This window comes from Podarcis erhardii (genome assembly GCF_964252035.2).
Source record: "Podarcis erhardii genome assembly, chromosome: 12".
Taxonomy (NCBI): domain Eukaryota; kingdom Metazoa; phylum Chordata; class Lepidosauria; order Squamata; family Lacertidae; genus Podarcis; species Podarcis erhardii.
The window spans coordinates 4,621,687-4,644,864 of NC_138513.1; the positions used below are offsets into that span (position 1 = coordinate 4,621,687).

General features: G+C 45.0%; 3 protein-coding genes and 1 long non-coding RNA gene across 15 annotated transcripts in view; 2 read left to right on the forward strand and 2 right to left on the reverse strand.

Moving 5' to 3' along the window:
* ALS2CL (ALS2 C-terminal like) overlaps positions 1-5,470 on the forward strand; it is a 90,061-nt gene extending 84,591 nt beyond the window's left edge. For all 6 annotated transcript variants that reach the window (XM_081834231.1, XM_081834232.1, XM_081834234.1 and 3 more), the window contains exons 24-26: positions 601-750; positions 3,993-4,089; positions 4,535-5,470. In XM_081834231.1, coding sequence (XP_081690357.1) covers positions 601-750; positions 3,993-4,089; positions 4,535-4,603 — 316 coding nt within the window. In that variant the 3' untranslated portion in view covers positions 4,604-5,470. The remainder of the gene's footprint in view (positions 1-600; positions 751-3,992; positions 4,090-4,534) is intronic.
* The window catches only part of LOC309326103, a 267,454-nt gene extending 260,402 nt beyond the window's left edge, over positions 1-7,052 (reverse strand). The window contains exon 1 of the long non-coding RNA XR_014150155.1: positions 6,969-7,052. This is a non-coding gene — a long non-coding RNA (uncharacterized lncRNA). The remainder of the gene's footprint in view (positions 1-6,968) is intronic.
* Positions 7,053-9,471: 2,419 nt separating this feature from the next.
* JMJD4 (jumonji domain containing 4) lies at positions 9,472-17,435 on the reverse strand. Of its 2 annotated transcripts, none has more exons than XM_081834471.1 (6): positions 15,054-17,435; positions 14,165-14,330; positions 12,939-13,064; positions 11,606-11,873; positions 11,045-11,191; positions 9,472-10,414 (listed from the first exon to the last, which is right to left on the reverse strand). In XM_081834471.1, the coding sequence occupies exons 1-6, from the start codon at positions 15,316-15,318 to the stop codon at positions 10,103-10,105; spliced, it is 1,284 nt and encodes a 427-aa protein (XP_081690597.1). In that variant the 5' UTR covers positions 15,319-17,435; the 3' UTR covers positions 9,472-10,102. The 2 variants fall into 2 exon arrangements, with proteins under 2 accessions (XP_081690597.1, XP_081690598.1); XM_081834472.1 differs by having other exon boundaries at positions 14,165-14,376; positions 15,054-15,225.
* A 1,636-nt stretch (positions 17,436-19,071) lies between these two features.
* The window catches only part of SNAP47 (synaptosome associated protein 47), a 28,349-nt gene continuing 24,242 nt past the window's right edge, over positions 19,072-23,178 (forward strand). Inside the window, exon 1 of one of the 6 annotated variants that reach the window (XM_081834458.1) lies at positions 19,072-19,161. Coding sequence is in view for 1 of the 6 variants with exons in the window: in XM_081834456.1 (XP_081690582.1) it covers positions 21,795-21,813 (19 nt within the window). In the remaining 5 variants the exon portion in view is untranslated. Of the gene's footprint in view, positions 19,216-21,683; positions 21,814-23,178 lie in introns of those variants that run through there. The other 5 variants (XM_081834457.1, XM_081834461.1, XM_081834459.1 and 2 more) reach the window with 5 other exon arrangements.

Below are 23,178 nucleotides of genomic sequence, written 5' to 3' on the forward strand. Positions count from 1 at the left end.
TTCTGCCCTCTGGGGTTTCCTCCTTCCTGGACTCCTCTGACGCTGACCCCCCTTGGTCTTCCCCTTCCTTCCGGCGGGCTTTAGGACCTGGCTCCCTACCCGGGCTCCCTGCTGTGCCGCTCGCCTGTACATTTGAACTTGGCGCGCGCGCCCAGCCGGTAACCTTCCTCCTGACCGTTTCCCCGCTTCCTGATGTGGGCGTGACCAAACCTGACTCCTCTCCTCCCGCTGGTGGTGAGAGCACTGGTCCCGATTCCTGGGACTCCCCCTCCCCACTGCGCTCTGGTGGGGAAGCTGGTCCTGATTTCCAACTGCTGCTCAGGGACTCCCCGCTGGCCCCTTCCTCCTGGGGCTTCCCCCCTGGAACCCCCCTCGCTCTGGCCATCGGCGCTCCCTTCTGTGAGTCCTCCGATTCGCTGGAGAGGCTTGTGGAATAACTCTTTCCACTGTCACTGCCTGCGCCCCCCTCGGACTCCTCCTCCTCACTCTCCATTTGCTCCCCCTCCTGTGTCTCTCCTTCTGAACCCCTGACAATATGCTTTCTGGTTTGAGTGTTTTAGGGCTTACGTTGATGCTCACCAGGTCTTCCCCTTTTTGCAGCACTACTGTTGACCCGCGGGAAAAACTGGACATCCTCCAAAAGACATACGAGGAAATTGAGAAGACAGTGAACCGGGTGCTGGAGAAGGAATATAGCCTGCCAATGGACGACCTCTTGCCACTGCTGATGTATGTTGTGACGAGGGCAAGGTAAGGAAAACAGGTCTCCTTCTTGCTCATCCTTTCCAATGTGGTTGGATCAGGTCCTCAGGAGGGTCCATTTCCGTGTCTGCAGATTGGAGTATAAATAGCTCCGGAACTGTTCCGTTGTTGCTGGTTTGTTTTGGAGCTTAGCATCATAAATTTCTTCTGGTTTTTCCCAGCTGGGGGTGGGGGTGTTATAAGAAAAAAAAACTGCTCCTTTTCCCTTATGGGGTACCCAAGAGCCCATATAGAGTCCTTATGTAGGTTCTCTATTGGTAAGAGAAAAATAACAGAGGCCAACCAGAGACTATTGAGAAGCAAAGCAGCTAGTAAGCCTGATCTTTATTAATCTGTTGCAATAGGGTGCTAACCCCCCCCCCCCCGCCCCTAAGGCAGGAGGAAGGGATCCAGAACATTGGTGTGCAAGCTCTTATATAGACTTTTGAAATTGCCTCCCCTGTAGCTCAAGAGGATGGATGGCGGCTAACAGATTGAGATTGAATCCAGACAAGACAAAAGTACTGTTTGGGGGGAGACAGGGGGGAAGGTGTGGGGGACTCCCTGGTCCTGAATGGGGTAACTGTGCCCCTGAAGGACCAGGAACGCAGCCTGGGAGTCATTTTGGACTCACAGCTGTCCATAGAGGCGCAGGTGAGTTCTGTGTCCAGGGCAGCTGTTTACCAGCTCCATCTGGTACGCAGGCTGAGACCCTACCTGCCCACAGACTGTCTCGCCAGAGTGGTGCATGCTCTGGTTATTTCCCGCTTGGACTACTGCAATGCGCTCTATGTGGGGCTACCTTTGAAGGTGACCCAGAAACTACAACTAATCCAGAATGCGGCAGCCAGACTGGTGACTGGGAGCAGCCGCCAAGACCACATAACACTGGTCTTGAAAGACCTACATAGGCTCTCAGTACGTTTCCGAGGACAATTCAAAGTGTTGGTGCTGACCTTTAAAGCCCTAAACGGCCTTCGTCCTGTATACCTGAAGCGTCTCCACGCCAATCGTTCAGTGCTGAGGGCCATCTGGCGGTTCCTTCCTTGCAAGAAATGAGGTTACAGGGAACCAGGCACAGGGTTTTCTCGGTGGTGGCACCCACCCTGTGGCACGCCCTCCCACCTGATGTCAAAGAGAACGACTACCAGACTTTTAGAAGGCATCTGAAGGCAGCCCTGTTTAGGGAAGATTTTAATGTATGATGCATTACTGTATTTTAATATTTTGTTGGAAGCTGCCTAGAGTGGCTGGGGAAACCCAGCCGGATGGGCGGGGTATAAATAACAAATTACTATTACTATTATTATTATTATTATTATTATTATTATTCTGTACCCGCTGGAGTTTCTGGGTCAGCTTCAAGGGCAGCCCTGCGTAGAGCGAGCTACAATAATCAATAATCATGGTTAAAACACACCCCTCCCCTCAAGAACTCTGGGAACTGTAACTTATCATTCAGAGCTACTAATCTGACACTATTAACAAAGTACAGTTTCCATTATTATTATTATTATTATTATTATTATTATTATTATTATTATTATTATTTGGGGGCAGGGTCCTTTAAACGTATGGTTTGTACCCGCAAGGCATTTTCCTGATTTGTTTCTTGGCAAGTGGGGCTTGCATGTGGTACCTTTTAAATTTGGCAGCAAATGCAAGCCCTTCTGGGATTGTTTACAAGAGCTGCCAAGTGGAGCTGGTTCTTGCTTAAAAGTGGGGCTCCTCGTCTCAGCACTAACCAGTGCTGACAGCTAGTCCCGCTGAGATCTGTGCAGTCAATCCCTGCTGAAAGTGGGCTTTCAGTTGATCAGATTTCAAGATGTGCTTAAAGTGCAGAGAACTGAGTTCAAGTCAGGCTACAAAGCGTGCTGACACAGTTTGAAGCTGCACATTCATAGGAAGAACGAGAGAAAGGAAAAAAACAACAACTTCAGAGCTAACTTAGACTGCGCTCAAGTTTCTTTTGAACTTGGGTCACCTGATGTCATGGTGACACCAGGTGATTGACAGGTAGGTGGCCCCATCCGCCTATCCATGTGGCACACAAGTACTGCTGTTGCTCAGGATTTGGCCTGCTGACTGGAGCCTGTATACATACACAAACAAACACCTCTACCAAGAAGCCCTTCAACACAGCTGTTTTCTCTGGCATCAGTGTTATACCCCTGAATTTATGGTGACTATACGCAACCAAGAGAGGCTGTTAATGCAAGCTATATATAATTGCTAGAATTATGGCTTCTGTGCAACGATTAAAGACGCAGGATTCCTCGTGCTTTTGGTCACCCTAACCAAATACAGTCATACCTCAGGTTACAGCCGCTTCAGGTTGTGTTTTTTTGGGTTGCGGACCGCTGAAACTCAGAAGTACTGGAACGGGTTACTTCTGGGTTTCGGTGGTCGCGCATGTGCAGAAGCACTAAATTGCGCTTTGCACATGCGCAGAAGCGCCGAATCGCAACCCGCGCATGCGCAGACGCGGGTCACGAAAGCTGCAGGTTGCGAACGTGCAACCCGCACAGATCACGTTTGCAACCCGAGCATCCACTGTAGCAACTTGTCAAGATGTTTAATCCTGGCCTAAACCAAGATAATGGGTTTGAACTCCACTACAGGTATGGCGCTGTGGGTTAAACCAGAGCCTAGGACTTGCCGATCAGAAGGTCAGAGGTTCGAATGCCTGCGATGGGGCGAGCTCCCGTTGTTCGGTCCCTGCTCCTGCCAACCTAGCAGTTCAAAAGCACGTCATAGTGCAAGTAGATAAATAGGTACCGCTCCGGCAGGAAGGTAAACGGTGTTTCCGTGTGCTGCTCTGGTTCGCCAGAAGCGGCTTAGTCATGCTGGCCACATGACCCGGAAGCTGTACGCCTGCTCCCTCGGCCAATAAAGCGAGATGAGCGCCGCAACCCGAGTCAGTCACGACTGGACCTAATGGTCAGGGGGCCCTTTACCCTTTTTTACAGGTATTAATTAGGTTAACAATGCTGGGATGTTTTATCCTTGGCACATTTAACCTAATTAACAGCCTGCTTTTTGTTGTTGTTTTTAGGGGGTGAGGTTGGCTTTGACCTCACTAACTAATACTTTTTGCCCGCATCTATACCACTGTATGTACAAATGAGGATAATGCCTTTATACATCTGACAAAACGGACACTGGCCCATGAAAGCTTTAAGAAGTCTTTAAGATGTCATAAGACTTCGCTGTTCTAACAGAATAATCTCGCCTTCCCCTCCACAAACCAGTATACAACATTTAGGAGCAGAAATCCACCTGATCAGAGATCTGATGGACCCGACAAATGAAGGAGGCATGTACGACTTCCTGCTGACAGCACTCGAGGTAAGGACAAAAATGAGAGTAGCCTGCGACAGTGGATAAAACAGTCGAATCAGATTGATGGAAAATCGTTAACATTATTTCCTAAACTGGCCACCCAGGGGCTTCCATTAGAGAAACATGAATTTCAATGGTCCACTCCTATAATTGCTAGAATCATAGAATAGTTGGAAGGGAGCACAAGTGTCATCTAGTCCAATCTTTTGCTGATTCTGGGGCTCAAACCCATGACTTTCAGATTAAGTCCCTTGTTCTGCCAACTGAGCTACCCCAGAGAGCAGGCAGGCAGTTCAGAGAAGTATACCATAGAACCAAGAGAGGTTTCATAGCACCGAGAGTCTCTGCCATGGGTGCCACAAAAGATTTCTGGTGTATCTAGGATGATCTTAATCTTACAAATGAGTGCCAGTCTCCATCTCAAGGTTTCTCTTCTTTTTCCCATCTCCAGTCGTGTTATAAATTCATCCAGAAGGAAATAAGACTCCGTCCAAGTTGGCAGGTCCTACACAATTCCTGAGAGTTGCACAGCAACATTCATTGTCCTAACAAAGGATGCTGAAAAGAGAAGGAACTTGAAATTGTCGCTGCTGGGTTTTTCCATTTTTTGGCATGTCTTTCCTATGGGAAGGATGTTTGGTTTTTAAGACACAATTTCTTTGAAATTGACATTTGAAAAAGAATGGTTCTTTGACATTGATGAGAAGGCTGCAGACAGAAGGAAGTCAACTTGATTCCAGGTGCAATACTCCCGTTCCTTGTGTCTCATCCTCATGCAAAATGCAACTTTCTATTCCTGGACAAGAGGACTTACCATTTTGGAGGCAAGAGGTTAATTCTGGTCCTGCTGGGGCCAGAAACAAAGGTGTTTTGAAGGTCACCAAAACCAGGAATTTGCCAGAACCAATCTTGTTTGGGCCAGTGCAATTTTTTAACCAAGCGCTTTAACCTTTCATGTCAAATTACCACCGTTTATTATTTCCTTGTTTGTTTACGATTCATGGAGCATCTTGCAAAAGACAGTCTTGTGTACTGCTAAAACATACTGGAGGTTATTTTAGTTAATGCATTGCTTGTGGTGCTATCACATTATTTGGGCTTTGCAAAATTTTGGCAGCCACGCTGAAATTGAAATATTTGAAGGAAGGTCAAAGTCTTACTTGTTTCAGCAACGGTCTGCTGGTAATCCAAACGTTCTGGTGAGCAGGCAGTGATCTCTGGATCACCATTAGCACAATAATGGCAATTCAAGCTCACTCAACCAGGAGTTCAGATGAGCAATGCAACCCAGCTGGTTAGTCCAGCTCCTACCATACCATTTGGACTGTGACGATGATGCCCTTGAATTTGCAATGACTCTCCTCTCTGCCTTTCTCCCACTAAAAGCAGGGCAGAAAATGTTCCACCACACATTCCATTTATTCAAAGCTGCTAACTTACCTTTTACCTGACTACCCCTTTTCCAATGTAAATGGAAGATCATTTCGTGGATTTCCGCACCCAGATATCCACTGGAAAATGCAGCTCAAAGTGTAGCGTTTGGCAAGTTACAACAACCGAGAGCTGTAGTTACACACATACACACTGCCTGTATTTCTCATGCAAGGGAGAGTGAACATGCACCACCCAATTTTTTCCAGTGACATCACTGCTTTCATTTGGGTTTTTGTGCTCAGACACACAAATAGAACAGGACTTCCGGAATCTACATCTGGACTGGCAAATCTATGGCCCTCAGTGTTGTTGCCGGAGGGATCTGGAGGGCTGCAGATTCACCAGCCCCGACCTCTACAGAGGCAGGTTAAACTCTTGACCTGATCTCTGGATGGGACTACAAGGTGTTGGCAGTCATAGTACAGGATTTTGGAGGTTTTTCTAAGCATCGGTTGTCTGGGTCTTTCAAACTGTTCCATTGTGCTTGAACAGACTGAAAATCTCATAGTTGCCCTTCCTTTGATTAACGAACCCTGCATCCTTGCCTCAGAGCTTTTTTCTGCAAAAGGGTTGGTGTTGCAAACCTTTTCTAAGGTAACTGACAAGTTTAATATAAAAATGCAGAGCCCCATTTTCTTAGGTCAAATTTAGCAAAATGAAGAGTTCTGGCAAAAGCCTGGTTTATTCTTCAGTCTGTCTTCTGGGTGTAAACTAGGTTAATATTGGATCATTTTTGACTACTGAAGGCATAAAAGAGTTGTTGCTTTGAAATTAATTGGAAGTGAAAACACTATTCTTATCTGAATGGTGTAAGAGCTAAAACGTGTGTACATTTTTAACTAAACAACTTTTTAATGCTTTAATATGCTGCATAAAACTACATTACTGCCTCACTGTATTACACTGGATAAAATATTTAATATGCTAACTTCATTATAAATAACTTTGTATGGAAATTTTTTTATTGCGTTGTTTTGGAGACATGTAGCTATTTATATGAAATGAATAAATGAAGTTGCCTTAACTGAGTCAGATCACTGTTCTCTCAATTCTAATATTGTCTGTCTTTGGAATACAGGTGCCTCTGGCTAATCTGCAACTTGAAACAAACCTACCCAACTGATTTTACATTTCTCCAGTTGTTGGGATGCACTTTTCAGCAGTGTATAAAAATAGATTTAATGCATAGCTGGGGAGAAAACACATTTAAATGCATTATTCGGGGCCTTAATGTTTAGAAACAAAATTTACTGGATTAAGGTGGGAACAGAATTGTGGGTAAAAACGTGTGAAAGGGAGATGGGACTGGAAATCTGTCCATCCCCAATTTGGACTAGCTGCTGCTGTGATGTTTTAAAGTGCAGCTTCAAAGCTGAACCTGCCCCCCCACCCCTAGAGAATGTATGATCTATATTGCATATCTGAGTACAGTGGTACCTCAGGTTAAGTACTTACCGTATTTTTCGCTCTATAAGACACACCAGACCACAAGACACACCTAGTTTTTGGAGGAGGAAAACAAGAAAAAAAATATTCTGACTCTCAGAAGCCAGAACAGCAAGAGGGATCGCTACGCAGTGAAAGCAGCAATCCCTCTTGCTGTTCTGGCTTCTGGGATAGCTGCACAGCCTACATTCGCTCCAGAAGACACACACACATTTCCCCTTACTTTTTAGGAGGGAAAAGATGAATCTTATAGAGCAAAAAATACGGTAATTCGTTCCGGAGGTCCGTTCTTAACCTGAAGCACCACTTTAGCTAAATGGGGCCTCCTGCTGCCACCGCACCACGATTTCTGTTCTCATCCTGAAGCAAAGTTCTTAACCTGAAGCACTATTTCTGGGTTAGTGGAGTCTGTAACCTGAAGCGTCTGTAACCCGAGGTACCACTGTACATCATATAATTTCACAGGGTAACATCCATGTGTGTAGGAAGGAATTCCCTGAAGGTGCTCTGTGAAGTGTATAGAACTTTTTATTTCTCCCATCTGAGCCTCAGCAGCTGCTGCTACCAAGTAGAATCAGGAATTTGCCTGCCAAAGCATCAGATCACTTCTCATGGTTTCATATAGGTGCTTCACAATTGTGGCAAATGGAGCCTTTTGTAACATAGATACAGCAGTGCTTCACTCTCATAATCCCTGATCATTGGGGCAGGCTAGCTGAGCACTGCAGTCAAACACCACTTGCAGAGTCACAGTAATACTAGCCATTCTCCAGAAAAACTTTGCATCTGTGGGCAAACTAAAGTGAATTAAAAATGTGTGTTCCCTTTGGAAGCCTAGGACGGCACAGCACAGAACACAGGATTTAAGAAACAACCCCCCTCAAGCGGACAGGGATTCAAGTAAACCTCATTTACAGCTATCCTTCTCTTTGTCCTGAAATATTTTCAGCATCAAACTGGCCATCTGCAAGAAAGACAGAAACCACAGACACTTAAATATTTTTAATGTGCAGTTTCAGAAAGGTCTTGGGGCAACTTGGCAGAACAGTCGAGGGTTGAGTAAACTTCAGCTCAGTGCTTAAACGTTCCCTACAAAGGGTTCAAGTGAAAGTCTAACAAACAGGCTAGATAGCAAACGGGAACAAACTCAGCCAGTCCCCATTCAGAAGAAAGCCCCTGCAATTTTAGTTCTGCCGCCGCTGCCAGCAGCAAGGTAAGTGCTTCTTGTACAAACCGTTTCCAGCCCTTACTCACATACAGTGCTATGACTAATTGTGCTCAGTAACAAGAAATGTTGGCGCTGGTATGTTAAAAACCACTGGTCCCAAAGGTGACACACTCCATTCCAAAAGACAGTACAGTGGTGCCCCGCAAGACGAACGCCTCGCAAGACGGAAAACCCGCTAGACGAAAGGGTTTTCCGTTTTGGAGGCGCTTCGCAAAACGAATTTCCCTATGGGTTTCGTTCGCAAGACGAAAATGTCTTGCGAGTTCCTGCGGGGTTTTTTCCCTCCCCCCCCCCTTTTCCTAAGCCCTAAGCCGCTTATCATCTGATCCGATAAGCCGCTAAACCGCTAATCCGCTAAGCTGTCAATGGGCTTGCTTCGCAAGACGAAAAAACCGCTATACGAAGAGCCTCACGGAACGGATTAATTTCGTCTTGCGAGGCACCACTGTAGCCACCCAAGGTAAAAATGCAAGCTGGCCCCCATTTTAACCTCTTATCCACCCAAGGGGATCACTACCAAGATGTGTACCTGCTTAGTTGTGTACCATGTGATACCTTTTCAGAGAGGGACACATTTCCCACAAGGCAACTGGAGAAACAAAGGAGGATCACCGTTAAGACTGTAATCCTGTACAGTCAACTAGATTATGGGTAGGCTGCCATGCAACAAGCCCTGAAGGGTGATTTTTAAAAATATATCTATTTTTTGGCCTCAACGTCTCTGGGGATGGTCGTGCTACAACTGTTCAGGCAGTGAAAAAGGCATCACCATTTCGGAATCAAAAAAGAAGCAAGACCATTCAACTACAGCTCTGAGACCACCTTATTTGGGAAATAACCAAAAAGGTAGCTTGAGAGAAGAGAGTGCTTGCAGTACTCAATTGCCCCAGCTTATCATACTGGAGGGGAGGGCACAGAGTTCAGCTGCCATGCTTGGGCTGTTTAGGCCCACTGAGTTTGATGGCTCAGAGTCCCTGAAAGTGTGGTGCCAATCCTGAGGTGAGTATATTCCTGATTTCTCTCACACACACATACAGCAGAGAGTGATGGAAGCAGGGGCTATGAACAGGCGAGTATTGCACACCAATTAATAAGGTGGTACACACACCTTTTATTCCCATACTTACCTACTTCAAGGAGTTAAGCCATTTCAACTTATGAGCTGAATTTTTTTTTTACTTTTCCTTCCCTCCCACCCCCATATTTATTTTACTCAAAACACATGTCTCTGGGAAGTGCTCAGGGCAGGGAGGTGAGTTGGTGGGAGGGAAAGGGGACAGTTATTGATCATGTAAATAGGATCAAATTCTTCCACTAACACTGTGGGTAAACAAGAAGACTCACCTGTACAGTCTAGTGTGAAATGCTTTTCACATGTATTTTGGTGGGACCAAAGCTCCCGAAACCAACAGTGCAATCCTACACGTTTACTCAAAAGTTAAGTTCCACTGTATTCAATAAGTCATACTCCCAGGTGAGAATGTAGAGCAGAGGATGAGGAGTCTGTGGCCCTCGAGATGATGCTGGACTCCCAAGTCTCATCAGCTGCAGCTAGCAAGGTTAACAGGAATGATCAGTTGTAGTACATTATCTGGAGGGACGCAGGTGCTCCAATCTCTGCCATATAGGGTTGCAGCCCAAAGGCTTAGAATTACTGGTAGAAATAAGTGGTCATATTAGTCACTGAGGAAGTAGAACATCTCACCGAGGGATGCTCTCCTTTTCCAATTACTGCCAGTTTCCTAGATGCTTAAATTCCCTAACATTCTGCCTCTGGTTCTGTATTCTCTACTCGGTCACTAAAATCCACTGTGCTTACGACTTCTAAATGGGGCGATCGACATAACCTATCAGCATGCACCCAGCTTGCAAAAGAAGCATTTCTGCAAGTGGTCAAAATCAAATGGGAAACTAGAGGAGGGCTGTATCTATCGCTGCTTTCAGGCGGTGCAGCAGCGCCTGAGGAGGAGGGGAAAGGGTCTCTGGGTTCAGTTTCTTGAATTCCTCATTGGCATTCAAAGAGGTCAAGACCTTCGCAGTCCTTTTCAAGTCAAAGACTGCATGCAGCATTCCCAGGCCAGAGATGGCAGCTCTGTACGAATGCTTGGAGGCATCTTCTTCAGTATGGTGGTTTTCAAGGACGTAAATCCGGTTTTCTGCAATGATTTTGAGGAAGTTGTAGAATTCCTTGTAGTCGATTCCTGTGTAAGACTTCATCAACACCTGCAAAAGTGAGAGAACAAATCAAAGGTCACAGCTGTGCCAACCATTAAATGGGAACTGGTGTTCAGTTGAAAACATTGAATGAAAAGGAAATGCTTTAACTTCATGTCAATTTTCGACAAAGCACAAGGCAAAAAACTGGCCATGGGAGCTAAGGATAGGAATGCTTAATTCTTGAGTTACTAGGGAGTCTGAATTCTTTCCCATTACAAAGCACGAGAATGGCCCTGAGAGTGAGGACACAGGTTGTGCTAGATCATACTTCTCAAAGCTGACAATAGAAGATAACACACTCTCTTTGGGCCCTTTCCAGACACCGTATAGAAAAGTTGCTCCTATTTAATGTGAACTAGCTTCACAAGAGCCTCCCATGTACCTACACATCCCCTTTCCATTTCTCCTGCTCAGTCCTCAGTAGTGATTGCTATAGCTAGCCAGCTGATGTGCAGGGGAATTTCTTTCCGAACAATTAAGACCGATGAGCTGGATCCAAATCGTGAAAACAATATTGAGCTGCTACTACAGTTCATCCACAAATAGCCATTTAATTCCTGTGTTTCACCATTTCAGACACTCGATTGCTAATGGGCATCTATGACCATGTCCAACATTCTCAGACGGCTGCTCTACCTGGCATTGCAGGTGCCAGTCCTCCATGCTGTCTCTCCATTCTCTGATCTCTCGCTGGACAGCAGCTAGTTCGTCTTGGAGGAAGCTCCACATGATGGCTACATTGCATCCATTCACCCAGTTGTGGTTGATGGAGATTGTATCCTCCTGGAAAAAACAAGGACAGTCCAAATGGCTATCGCACATGTTTAAGCAAGGGGTTGAAGGGAGTCACAGTTTTTTGCCTGCTGGCCTATTCAGCTGGATTCCCATAGTGAACATAAGACATCATGCAGCATACAAACTCAGCTTATCCAGTCGCCAGTAGAGACCTGCTTCAAAGCCTCTGCCTACCTAGCCCATCAGGTAGCAATGCTTGTCAGCTCCCTCCTCTATCTGTGTTGCCGTTCTAGAGCTCAGCAGGGCAGAGGATGCAGACACACTAGAATTGGATCTGCCTGTCACTGGCTGTGGCTCCATCTTCTGGCCTTAAGCCCTATCAGTCCCCAATGAGCAAAAGCACCACCCAAATCCACTTAATGGCACATTACCCCAAGGCTGTGGCTGTCTGAAACATCTTACCAAATTGTAAACCTGATGGTGCCATCCGCTCGGGATGAAGACAATCTCTCCAGCTTCCTGTATGATTTCAACAGGAGGGCTGCTTTGGGCAAAGCGAGGGTAAAGGTTGCTCTTCTTCAGGTCAGGTGCAGTGATGTCAAATGGCAAGTGACCATGGCGATCACGAAGGAACTCCTCCTGCCCCGGGGGGAAGACAAGCCATTTCTTTTTCCCGCAAATGTTGGCCGACCAGCTGTAGGAGCGGAAGACATCTGCATGAAATGGAGTCCTACAGGGAGGAGGGGGAAACCAGGTTAGGAGAAGGCAGCTGAATAGCTGTGAGTCACAGAGTCTGCGTATTTCCTGTTCTCAGGAAGTTTATGTTTTGTTATTGCTTTCGTTTCTCTCTCTGTGCCTGAACACGCAAGCAGGCAGTCATGTTTTTTCCTTTGTTCTGACCAACGCTGAACAAACTTCTAAATAATGCTCTCCTGCGTGCATCTTTCGCTGTACAATTTCTGCTGATAGAGCGTGCATCAGCTCTGGAATGTGGCAAGCTATTTTCTGGAGCTCGTGTCGCTAATTGCTGATACTGTATCTACGGGAGATCGATGGATCGTCCGGAGGCGACGTGGAGGCCATGATGGGCTTTATCTCCCTGGCAGTATCCCAACACTCCTACCATCTCAGGAGCCCCAAAACTTTAGTATCACAATCATTCAGAAAATTACTTTTGCACCCTGAAGACATGAGGCATACACACCCAAACCTAGACCTATTTTCCAGCAGAGACATTAATCAGGCTTTCACAGAAAGCTATTTGTGCATCAATGTCTATTTCTCCACTCTCCAAGTACTCTGATACACCCAGTGATTTACAAGGGTCTCTCATCTGAAAGTATGCAGGTGCATACCCTGCACGTGAGACAGTAATGTGTGCATACCTAACAACTTTCTGATAACCTCTTACTGCAAACTGAAACTGGCTTGTGTTGTGGGAAGTCTAGAACTTCACCAATATCTTGACAGCTAAAAAGATGCAAAGTCTCAAAACAAAGAAGCATCTTCATATGCAGGGACTATACAATGCATAATATCCAAAGGGCTGAATACTGTCTGGCCCTGCAATCTGGGAGGGGTAGGGATCCCATTGCTTGATGTGAAAAAGGTGCACAATGTTTAAAGCTCTGAGCAGGTGTGCTGTCTTCCTCTTCCTCGAAAAGACATCTCACAGGCTGCTCTCGTGAACAGTTACTAGGAAGTCCCAATGAATCAAGCTGCATGTCCTACCTCATACTTCTAATACGACTAACTTTTCCAAAGAGAACCTATGAAAGTATCCAAACGGCTGTACCATGAGCCTTTAGGTCCCATGTAGACAAAGCGATAGTCGTCCACTGATATGGCATCCCAGTATTCATTCAGCCAGTCAGATGAGAAATAGATGGGAGTGGTGTAAACATCTTGCTCCGGGAAAGCCCTTAAAATATTGAAAACGGCATCTCAGAAAAAAAAATCCACTCAAGACGCATTCAAAAGTTGTGTAACAGCATGGTAAAGGTTAGATCATGGGGCAATTGGAACTTTATTTCACTTCCGCACCAGCCACTTTTCCCAAGTCTTGGGGATATAACAAATATTACACACTTAGAAGTCTACTCAATGCTTTGAGAGTGCAATGACTACTCCCTCCAATAATTTTTACCGGTTTTCATGTAAATACAAAAACATATTTGATCTCAAAAGGACGAAGCCGCAAGTTATCTTTTGAATGTCCTATAACCATAAAAAAATAGCCAATATACACCAAGTAAAGGATCATGGTAGATTCATCAGAAGGAAAGCAAAGTGCCAAGAATACAAAAAGGCATTTAAGAAGTTGCCTTGGCATCCTATTTGTGTGGCACACTATGGCCCTGCCTGTATTAGGTGTTTCCTCACATCAGTGTTGCTTTCAAGCACCTATTAAGTTCTTTTAAATTGAGACTTGGTGTAGGCGGTATATAACTAATTAAGCTGAACATTGCTTAAAGACTGATCAATTTTGCGGCTTCAACTTGCTGTGCAACCAAAACGTGGGAAGAGTATAAATTCAATTGACTGTATTAGTGCAACGGCTGAGCGTGGGTGATGCCTACAGTGCATTTGTGTTCTCCTCAGCAGGTTCCCCTGCCTTCTCTTCTGTTTGGTTCCATTGCAACTATGCAAACATACAATGATAATTAATATAAGGAGCAGGGTCAGAGAAGGAAACTTCTCTCATGCAGACCAACTTTGGCATAATCAAAACGTGTGCAAACACAGGATAAAGAAAAAATGTGCATTCACATTGGAAAGAGAAGACAGTGCCAGGTACATGCACCGTAAGAAAGGTAAGCCAAACAGCGCTATACATCACTGGGGTTTCCTACCATGCAGTCACAGCCGTAGATTCTTAGGATGCAGTTTTGAAACAGGCGGCTACTATCTAAGGATGCTCCCAAAAGCTGAATCATCTGGTAAGGGAACATCAGAGGTACAATTCAGCAGCATGCCAGGGATTCGTAAGAGCATGCCGAGGAGTTCAAAGGTTTTGCTTACCTGTGCAGGTGCCAGTCCTTGAGGTAAAGGCACCCCCGGGGCGACCGGTAGCTTTTTTTAATGTGTTCTCTCCAATAACTTATGTATTCCTTGAGTTTAAGATGTTCCTTTGGGTTAGAATTGTATTCCTTGACATCACAGTTGGCAACGGGTACTACAGCTTCCCCTGCAATATAAACCCTTTGAGCCCATATGGGAAAATAACTGATGCCCTGTTGGGGTTACCAATAAAAAAGAAAGTGTAAGGGCCTTGATCCTGCCAGTTTGAACATTCCACCTATGTGGCACGGTTAGGTGCTATGCAGAGCGACAATGGAAACAAAAGGAACTTCCTCCAATTGCTGCAATACCTGAATCATAGATACATTAACCAGCAGAATGCCCACAACAAATGTTGTCCCATCTTACAGGATTATGGTAAGGATTCCAACAGAATTATGTCTTTACAGTGCTTTGAGCACACAAAAGCGCTATTTAATGCTAAGGGTTGCATCCAATGGGACCCAGGAATTTCTCTGCAGAGTTGAGAACAGAATGGGACAAGGCATAGCAGGCTGCAATTGGGTGCCTCACCCAAAAACACAGTTTTCGCTAGTGGAAAGTCACATTTGTAAACAACCCTATTTCTGATACAGCTCTACCTATGAGAGATACAACTGCAATTAAATGTGTCAATTAAGCCACCTCTTACAATATACTTTTCTTTCTACTCCATACTCAGGCATGAATACAAACATACCACATTAACAGTGAAGAAAGCATAAGGGCAGAATCAAACATTACTAGAAGCAAATGAAAGGGGACAGGTTTTTGGCCAGTCAGAAGCCAGACTGAAAATTCTAAGAGGAGCAAAATCACAGCTAGCAATTTTAGTTTAAAGGTGGCTTACCAAAAGTTCGCAGAAGATACTCAAAGTTAGGCTTCCCATCAGGAGTCACCCACTTCCTCCTGCTGCCCCAGCCTTCAGTGAACTTGGCAGAGAAAACACAGGGGTCATTGGGGATCAAGTAATCCTTGAAAAAGTCTGCATAAGTGAATATTTCTGGCTTCTCGATGTAGTCAACATGTTCGTGGGATTGGCAGCTTGCGCCCCGAGTTGGGCCGCTATAATCGCGAAAAAACTTGGTGGAGTAAGCAAAAGTGTCCCTGTCCATTCAGGCGATAGAAAGTGTCTGACACCTAACTTGTCAGGTGACAGACGGAATTAAATTATAAAATAAATAGCTGGGCTAGAAGACCAGTAAATTAAAAAAAAAAGGAAGTGTCACTGAAGACTCAGGAAAGATGGAGGGTATAGAATAAGCAAGTCCAGTTCCAAATCTTGCTGGAAAATCTTCCCATTTGGCTTGTATCATATATGGCTCCTTATGTTCTTGGTTCTTTAGGAGAAGGATGCCTGAAAGGCTGTACTGAGCAGCAGTAACTAACAGAGCAGTTTCACTTCAACCTTGGAACATCTGCACTGGCACAACTTCCACACTCCTCTGTGGCATTTTATGGAGAGCAGCAATCAAGGGCAACTTCCTCCTGAATTCTATAAGCAAACAATAATATATTCATTAAAAAAGCCTCGCAAATTCCTGTTTCTTTGAAGTCGCTCCCTCCTTCACATAACACCCCACAAAAGTCATTAATATTTTATTCTTATTAATATAAATGAGATTAGGCCAAATAGCGCAAAGTCAGAGATCCATACAACTCATTGCAGCAGAAAAGTCAAAATACTTTATGGTTCTGCACTAATTAAACACAAGTAGAGAACAGTGCTGCTCATGAGAGAAACATATAGGGATATATTGCACCTGTATGCTTCCCCCATGGGGCAAGTAGCAGGGTTTTATTTTTATTGGGCGGGGCGGGGGGGGGGGGGAGAACAGAACTTCCCTCTCTGAGTACTATGGTCCTGATCTGCTCCCAACTCCAGCTGCTTTTACCCATCACAGGAACCACAACAGATCATGGTTGCAAATCTTTGTCTGGTTTGTCCCTGAGTCTAGCCAAGAAACTCACTCGTCCCTTGGCAATTGCCTGTATCTCACACTTTGCTAACTGTGGCCTCAAACTATCAATCACAGGAGACAACGCTTTATAAACTCCCATGCAGCGTGCACTTGTTTTGAAATGAAGAGCAAATAACGGAGGGATAAATGAGATTGCAAATTGGCTGCTCTATCCCCACTGCCCAAATCCTCTGGCTCTTCTAACAACCTTACATTTTCATTTTCTTCCAATTCCAGCAACTGCAGCGCAGCAGTTAAGCTGATGAGTTAGGAGCTGGAAGTCTTGGATTTAAATCTCAGCAAAGCCACAACACCATGTGGCCTTCAGCAATCTCTCTGGCAGGCCGACAGTAATAGTGGCCTACAGTTACTGCTAAAATAATCAGTGAAATGCACCAGAAACCTGACCCTATGCACAATTCTCAGAGGTTTGCTTCTTACGAAACATACACAGAACTGGGCCATTACTCAAAAAGCACTATCCTATATTTTGTATAACACTGTACCAAAATGCACAATTATTCGGGATTAACCCCCACTGAGCTCAGCATGACTCTAAGTAAACCTGATTTGGCTGAAAAGCATGGCAACTATTTTACAACACACACACAAACACCCCTCCCAATCTACCCTTTCACTTTCCTTGTTTATAACCTTTCTCCAAAGGCAAAACCTCATGAAGTTTAGACACAATTATCTCAACAGGTCTGCACAATAGGATGGTGATGGAGAACCGTTTTTTTCAGCCAGAGGGCCACAGTTTGCCCTGGGCAACTTTCCGGGGGCCACACGACAGCCATGGGTGGGGCCAGATGGACAAGTGGGTGGAGCACTAAATGTAAACATTACCTTTGCACTGTAGGCTAGTTTCTACATACAATTCTCTATTCTCCATCTGGAAGCATCATCAGGGTTCAAGTGTATTTTGCAGCCAGGTAAAAACACGCAAAAGCACGTGTTGTGCCTGTGGAGAGTCCCAAGGGCCTGGAGGCATGGATTTGGCCCCTGGCTCCACTCTTGACACAACAGGTTTCTTAGCACAACAATCCTTTGCATTCCAGTTCAGAAATGCAAGGGGGGCAAATGACCTAAGACACCAGGGGCCTGGTTCACCTAACCAACCAGACAACCTGCCTCCCCGCCAGGGCTATGTAACACCATCTGCCTTATAATGTTTCCTATATGCTGATACAGGCTTATTATGCCTTTTTTTTTTTTTGCTTATTTAGAGGGCAGAGATATTATTTCGCAAACCACCTTGAAATGATCAGTATTGAATCCGGGGCCAGGGGAAAGAGACGGTGGAGGAAGATTGGAAGAAATTCAAGGATTATCTTAGGAAACATTGTAAAATTAACGAATGTTAGAAAGTCATGGGTTTAGAAGTTAAGTGGTTTTCAGCGGTAATGATTAAATAAAAACAAAAGAAAGGTTAAAAATTAAATTGAGAGTAGGGGAAAGGATTTGCTGATTTGATAAATAGAAATTGGAATACAGAAAGGGGAGGTATGAGGAGGTCGGGAAAGTAAGTTACAAGAAAAAAAGAGACTGAAAGACTGGGAGAAATTCAAGATGTATCTACAAAAACATTGTAATTTGGTTGAATGTTAAGAAGGATGCTAGATTATAAAAAATTGGCCACCACTAAATTAGATTTAAATTTGATGATAAGTGAGACTAAAAGAAAATATAAAATTTTTTTAGAAGAAGTGCTAGATTATATTTGAATGAGTGGACATGAGATTGTAAACAAGTTGATAATTTGTTTGGAAAAAACTTTTAACGATGTAAATGGGAGCGGGAGACGCGAGGGAGTCCAAAGAAGTGATGAAATTATGTTTGTGACAGAAGTAAGATTGTTTATTGTTTGTGCATTTATATTTAAAAATTTTAATAAATATTTATTTTAAAAAAATGAAATTATACTTGTTTTTGTTTGTGTTGTATCGTTGTTTTGTTTATGTGAAAAAATTGAAAATTTTAATAAATATTATTTTTTAAAAAAGAAAAAGAAATGATCAGTATTGAGAAAGGCAGGATATAAATAACCGCCGCAGATCAACGTAAGTGGCCACCTTTTTTAGGGGGGCAAAGGTTAGCACCCACAAAAATCAACCCAGAATCTCACTCATTGGCGGCCCCACCCCCCTCCCGCCCTGAAACCCCAATCCCTGCCTTCAAAGATCCCCAGATCCCCTCAAAGGGTCCCCCCCCCTCAGGACCCCCGCCTCCCTCCCCCAATTCCAGCCATGCCACCCCCACAAATTTCTCAAGGCCTGTCATAGGTAGGAGCCAGCCTCCCCCCTCGTTGTTTCCCCCCCCCCCATTTAATTCACCCACCTCAAAAAAAAAAACCACCCACCGTGTGGGGGGGGCTCTGCTGCCACCATTAGCACAGCTCCCCCCCCCCCGTTTTGAAACCTGAGCCCCTCCCCCCAATACCTTCTCTACCCCCCCCAAACACAGAGGACACGTTTTCTCGCCCCCCCCGCTCTATTATTCCCCCCACCCCGCCCTCCTTCTCCCCCCCCCTTGTCCCCATTACTGACCCCCCCTCCAGAGCCGGCTCGAGGTTTCTGCCGCCGCCGCCGCTTCTTCCCTCAGAGGGAGCGCCCAAAGCGAAGCGCATGCGCCGTAACCGCTCCGGCGCGCGCGCCCCCTTATTCACTGACTGCACAGCGCACATTTTTTTTAAAAAAAAAACGGAAAGTGGGCGGAGCTAGCCGTACGCAGCCCAGAAAAAAGGAAGAAGAAGAAGAAGCGACGGCGGTTGCCGCGCGTGCGCCCTCGAGCCGGCGCGAGGAAAGGTTGGTTGTTGTTCAAATACTTCGGCGCGTGCCCTCCGTTTCCGCGCAGGCGCGCCCAACGGACTTTCGGGGGGGGGGAAAGCCGGCGCAGCCCCGCCCCCTTTGTAAGCCCCGCCTCCTCGTCGTCGTCTTCCTCCGATTCGCCTCAGATCCTTCTCCTCAGCCGCCGGGGGGCTTTGGAAGCGAGAAGGTGGGCTGAGGGTAGAAGGTAAACGCCTCCGCGAGGCCTCGCCCGGGTTCTGAGGTGATTTCGGGGCCCCACCCCGGCCTTCCCCGCACCTGCCGCTGAGGTTGCCTCCATCCCTCCTTCCCTCTCGCAGGCCTTCTCGGGGACCGGGGGGCGGAGGAGGTGTGGGGAAGGGAAAACGCCCTGGCTGTGGGGAGGGCCCAGCAGCAGCAGCATTGGTGAGGCCTGCACCAAAGTCCTCTAGAACAGTGTTTCCCAACCTTGGGTCTCCAGCTGCTTTTGGACTACAACTCCCATCATCCCTAGCTAGCAGTACCAGTGGTCAGGGATGATGGGAAATGTAGTCCGAAAACAGCTAGAGACCAAAGGTTGGGAAACACTGCTCTAGAACAGTGTTTCCCAACCTTGGGCCTCCAGCTGTTTTTGGACTACAACTCCCATCATCCCTAGCTAGCAAGACCAGTGGTCAGGGATGATGGGAATTGTAGTTCAAAAACAGCTGGAGGCCCAAGGTTGGGAAACACTGCTCTAGAAGTCCCCCCCCCCCACACACACACACTGGCCAGAGAAGCTTGGCCCCTTCGTATTTTTATTTATTTATTTATTCAACACTGGCAAAGTCGTGTGTGGGAACCTTCATCATATACTGTATATTACAGAATTGTTGAGTTTATGCTGTGATCTATGAGTGAAAGGCGGTACGCAAACTTATTAATAGACAGGGGTGCCCCGCAAGACGAACGCCTCGCAAGACGGAAAACCCGCTAGACGAAAGGGTTTTCCATTTTGGAGGCGCTTCGCAAAACGAATTTCCCTATGGGCTTGCTTCGCAAGACGAAAATGTCTTGCGAGTTCCTGCGGGTTCCCCCCCCCCTTTTTCTATTTTTTTTATTTATAAATATTTATTAAAGTTTTTAAATATAAATGCACAAATAATAAACAATCTTACTTCTATCACAGACATAATTTCATCACTTCTTTGGACTCCCTCGCGTCTCCCGCTCCCATTTACATCGTTAAAAGTTTTTTCCAAACAAATTATCAACTTGTTTACAATCTCATGTCCACTCATTCAAATATAATCTAGCACTTCTTCCAAAAAATTTTATATTTTCTTTAGTCTCACTTATCATCAAATTCAAATCTAATTTAGTGGTGGCCAATTTTTTATAATCTAGCATCCTTCTTAACATTCAACCAAATTACAATGTTTTTGTAGATACTTCTTGAATTTCTCCCAGTCTTCCTCCATCTTCTCTTCTCCCAGGTCACGGATTCTGCCAGTCATCTCGGCCAGTTGCATATAGTCCATCAGTTGCATCTGCCACTCTTCCAGTGTGGGTAGATCTTGAGTTTTCCAGTTTTTTGCGATGAGTATCCTTGCTGCCGTTGTTGCATACATAAAGAATGTTCGGTCCTCTAGAAGTCCCCCCCCCACACACACACACACTGGCCAGGGAAGCTTGGCCCCTTCGTATTTTTATTTATTTATTCAACACTGGCAAAGTCGTGTGTGGGAACCTTCATCATATACTGTATATTACAGAATTGTTGAGTTTATGCTGTGATCTATGAGTGAAAGGCGGTACGCAAACTTATTAATAGACAGGGGTGCCCCGCAAGACGAACGCCTTGCAAGACGGAAAACCCGCTAGACGAAAGGGTTTTCCATTTTGGAGGTGCTTCGCAAAACGAATTTCCTATGGGCTTGCTTCGCAAGACGAAAATGTCTTGCGAGTTCCTGCGGGGGTTTTTCCCCTCCCCCCCCTTTTTCTAAGCCGCTAAACCGCTAATAGCGCTAATCCGATAAGCCGTCAATGGGCTTGCTTCGCAAGACAAAAAAAACTGCTAGACGAAGAGACTTGCAGAACGGATTCTTTTCGTCTTGCGAGGCACCACTGTATACTGTAATAGTGCTGGATTTACCGTATGTATAAGCTAAACAAGCTATAGCTTAGGGCTCCACTCTCCCCCCGCCCATAAATTTCACTATTAATGTACTTCTTAATTGTATTTCAGTTCAACAATTACTTTGATAAAATGCATATATTGTTTTGTGCAAATGGCTTTAGATACCCATTTGATGCATAAATTACCATATATCATAAGCAGTTATACCTCTTGTTACATTTACTTCATGTTACTTTCTTTCAGGTTACATCCCACGGCGACCTGGAAGTACCGGAAAGGTTTACTTCCGGTTTTTGCCGCATTCACAGAAGCGGCAAATTGCAACCCGCGCATGCGCAGACACGCCGCTGCAGGTTGCGCTCTTTTCATGTTGCGAACAGGCCTCCAGAACGGAGGCTGATCACAACCAGAGGTACCACTGTATTCGACACAAAAAACAGCGACAATTTGTTGTTGACAAAGGACAGCGGAACATATAAAGGGCCCCATTACCTTCAGGAGCTTAGGGCCTCATCAAACCTAAATCCGCCCCTGATAATAGTAGTAGTAGTAGTAGTAGTAATAATAATAATAGATCCATAGAATAACAAGATGCGTCCTTCCACCCCTGAGAGACCATGTACACTACCCAGTGATCCCTGGAACATAAAAGTGGTATATAAATGTAAGAAATCTATATATGGAAGAGCAGATGCACAATTAATCGTTGAGAAGTAAGGTCAGCAATGGCACCATCCAAAGTGGGTCAGAGACATAGCATAGCGCTAAGTTTAATGATAATGACGCACAGAATGGAGAACTTGACCAGAATTAACAGAATTAACCAGAATTAACAAAGTGATTTTCATAGAATCCTAGAGTTAGAAGGGACCCCAAGGGCCATTCCTGCAATGCAGAAATCTCAACACTCAGCCCCCAATCCAATTTGAAACCACACCATACCCTGCTTAGTTTTGTGAATACGTGGGAGTTACATTCTAGGGATCATGTCTAAAGCCAAAATTGCATATAGTCAAAACACAGTGGGCTCGATGGTGAGTGGATTTGCCCAAGTCATTTTTCCTGTAACCCTGCAACCCTTTTAATCTTTTGAATGGGCACAAGTTAAATGAGTGGAAGTTGTGGGCTTGCTGTAATTCTCCCCCCTTAAATTAATAAAATTAAAACATACACTTGTTAGGGTTATAGACATGCCACTCATTGCCAGTGCTAGTTAATGTACACTTCGTGTTTTGTTTTTGTTTTGTATTAGGGAAAGCAATTCCATGTGGAAAATGTGCTATCCATTCACACACACATTTATGTGTCTTTTGGGACCTGTGATCTCGAGTACAACTGATACCTGTCTTTTCTCTTCAGTGCCAATTTAACACATACTTATTTGCCCAGGCATTTCCACTATACAACAGCATATTTAGTAATAATTTTTTTAATATGGTGTTTTAGTGATGTGTTTTATCCACTGTGGCTTAGCGGTATTTTCATGTGATCTTTTTATGCTGTCACTCACCCTAGGATTGGTAATAATGAAGGTTAGTTAGAAATGTGCCCCTGCTCACTCCACTTGCCAATCCCCTGCTACTTCCCCTCACATTAATTCCCTTGAGCTTCCCCTTCCCACCCCGTGCAACCACTCAGCTTACTTTTCTTGACCTTATGGGTTTTTCTTCATGCAAATCCAGGTTTGTGATTCGGCATGACAAATCATCCAATGGGGGCTGTCTTACATTTTTATGCATATAAGAAGAAATGAATGTGTGGATTGTGATGATTAAGTGTTTACTTCCCTGGAGGGGAATGTTTATTTCCCTGTTTTCTTCCCCATTTCTTGAGGGTGAAGCATTACTGCTTTATAGCAGCTTTCACCAACCTGATAACCTGCAGGTGTTTTCACTGCAACTCCCACAAGCCCCAGCCAGAACAGCTGATGGAAGTTACAGTCTAAAACATCTGGAGGGCACCAGGTTGGTGAAGACTGCTTAACAGTAAACAACGGAGTATGGATAACACTGTACCTGGTAAACATTGTCTAGTGCTTTGAATCTAATAATAACATTATTTCTTAGAAAAAAGTGAATCACATTTATTATTGCGTGTTTGTATCAAAGT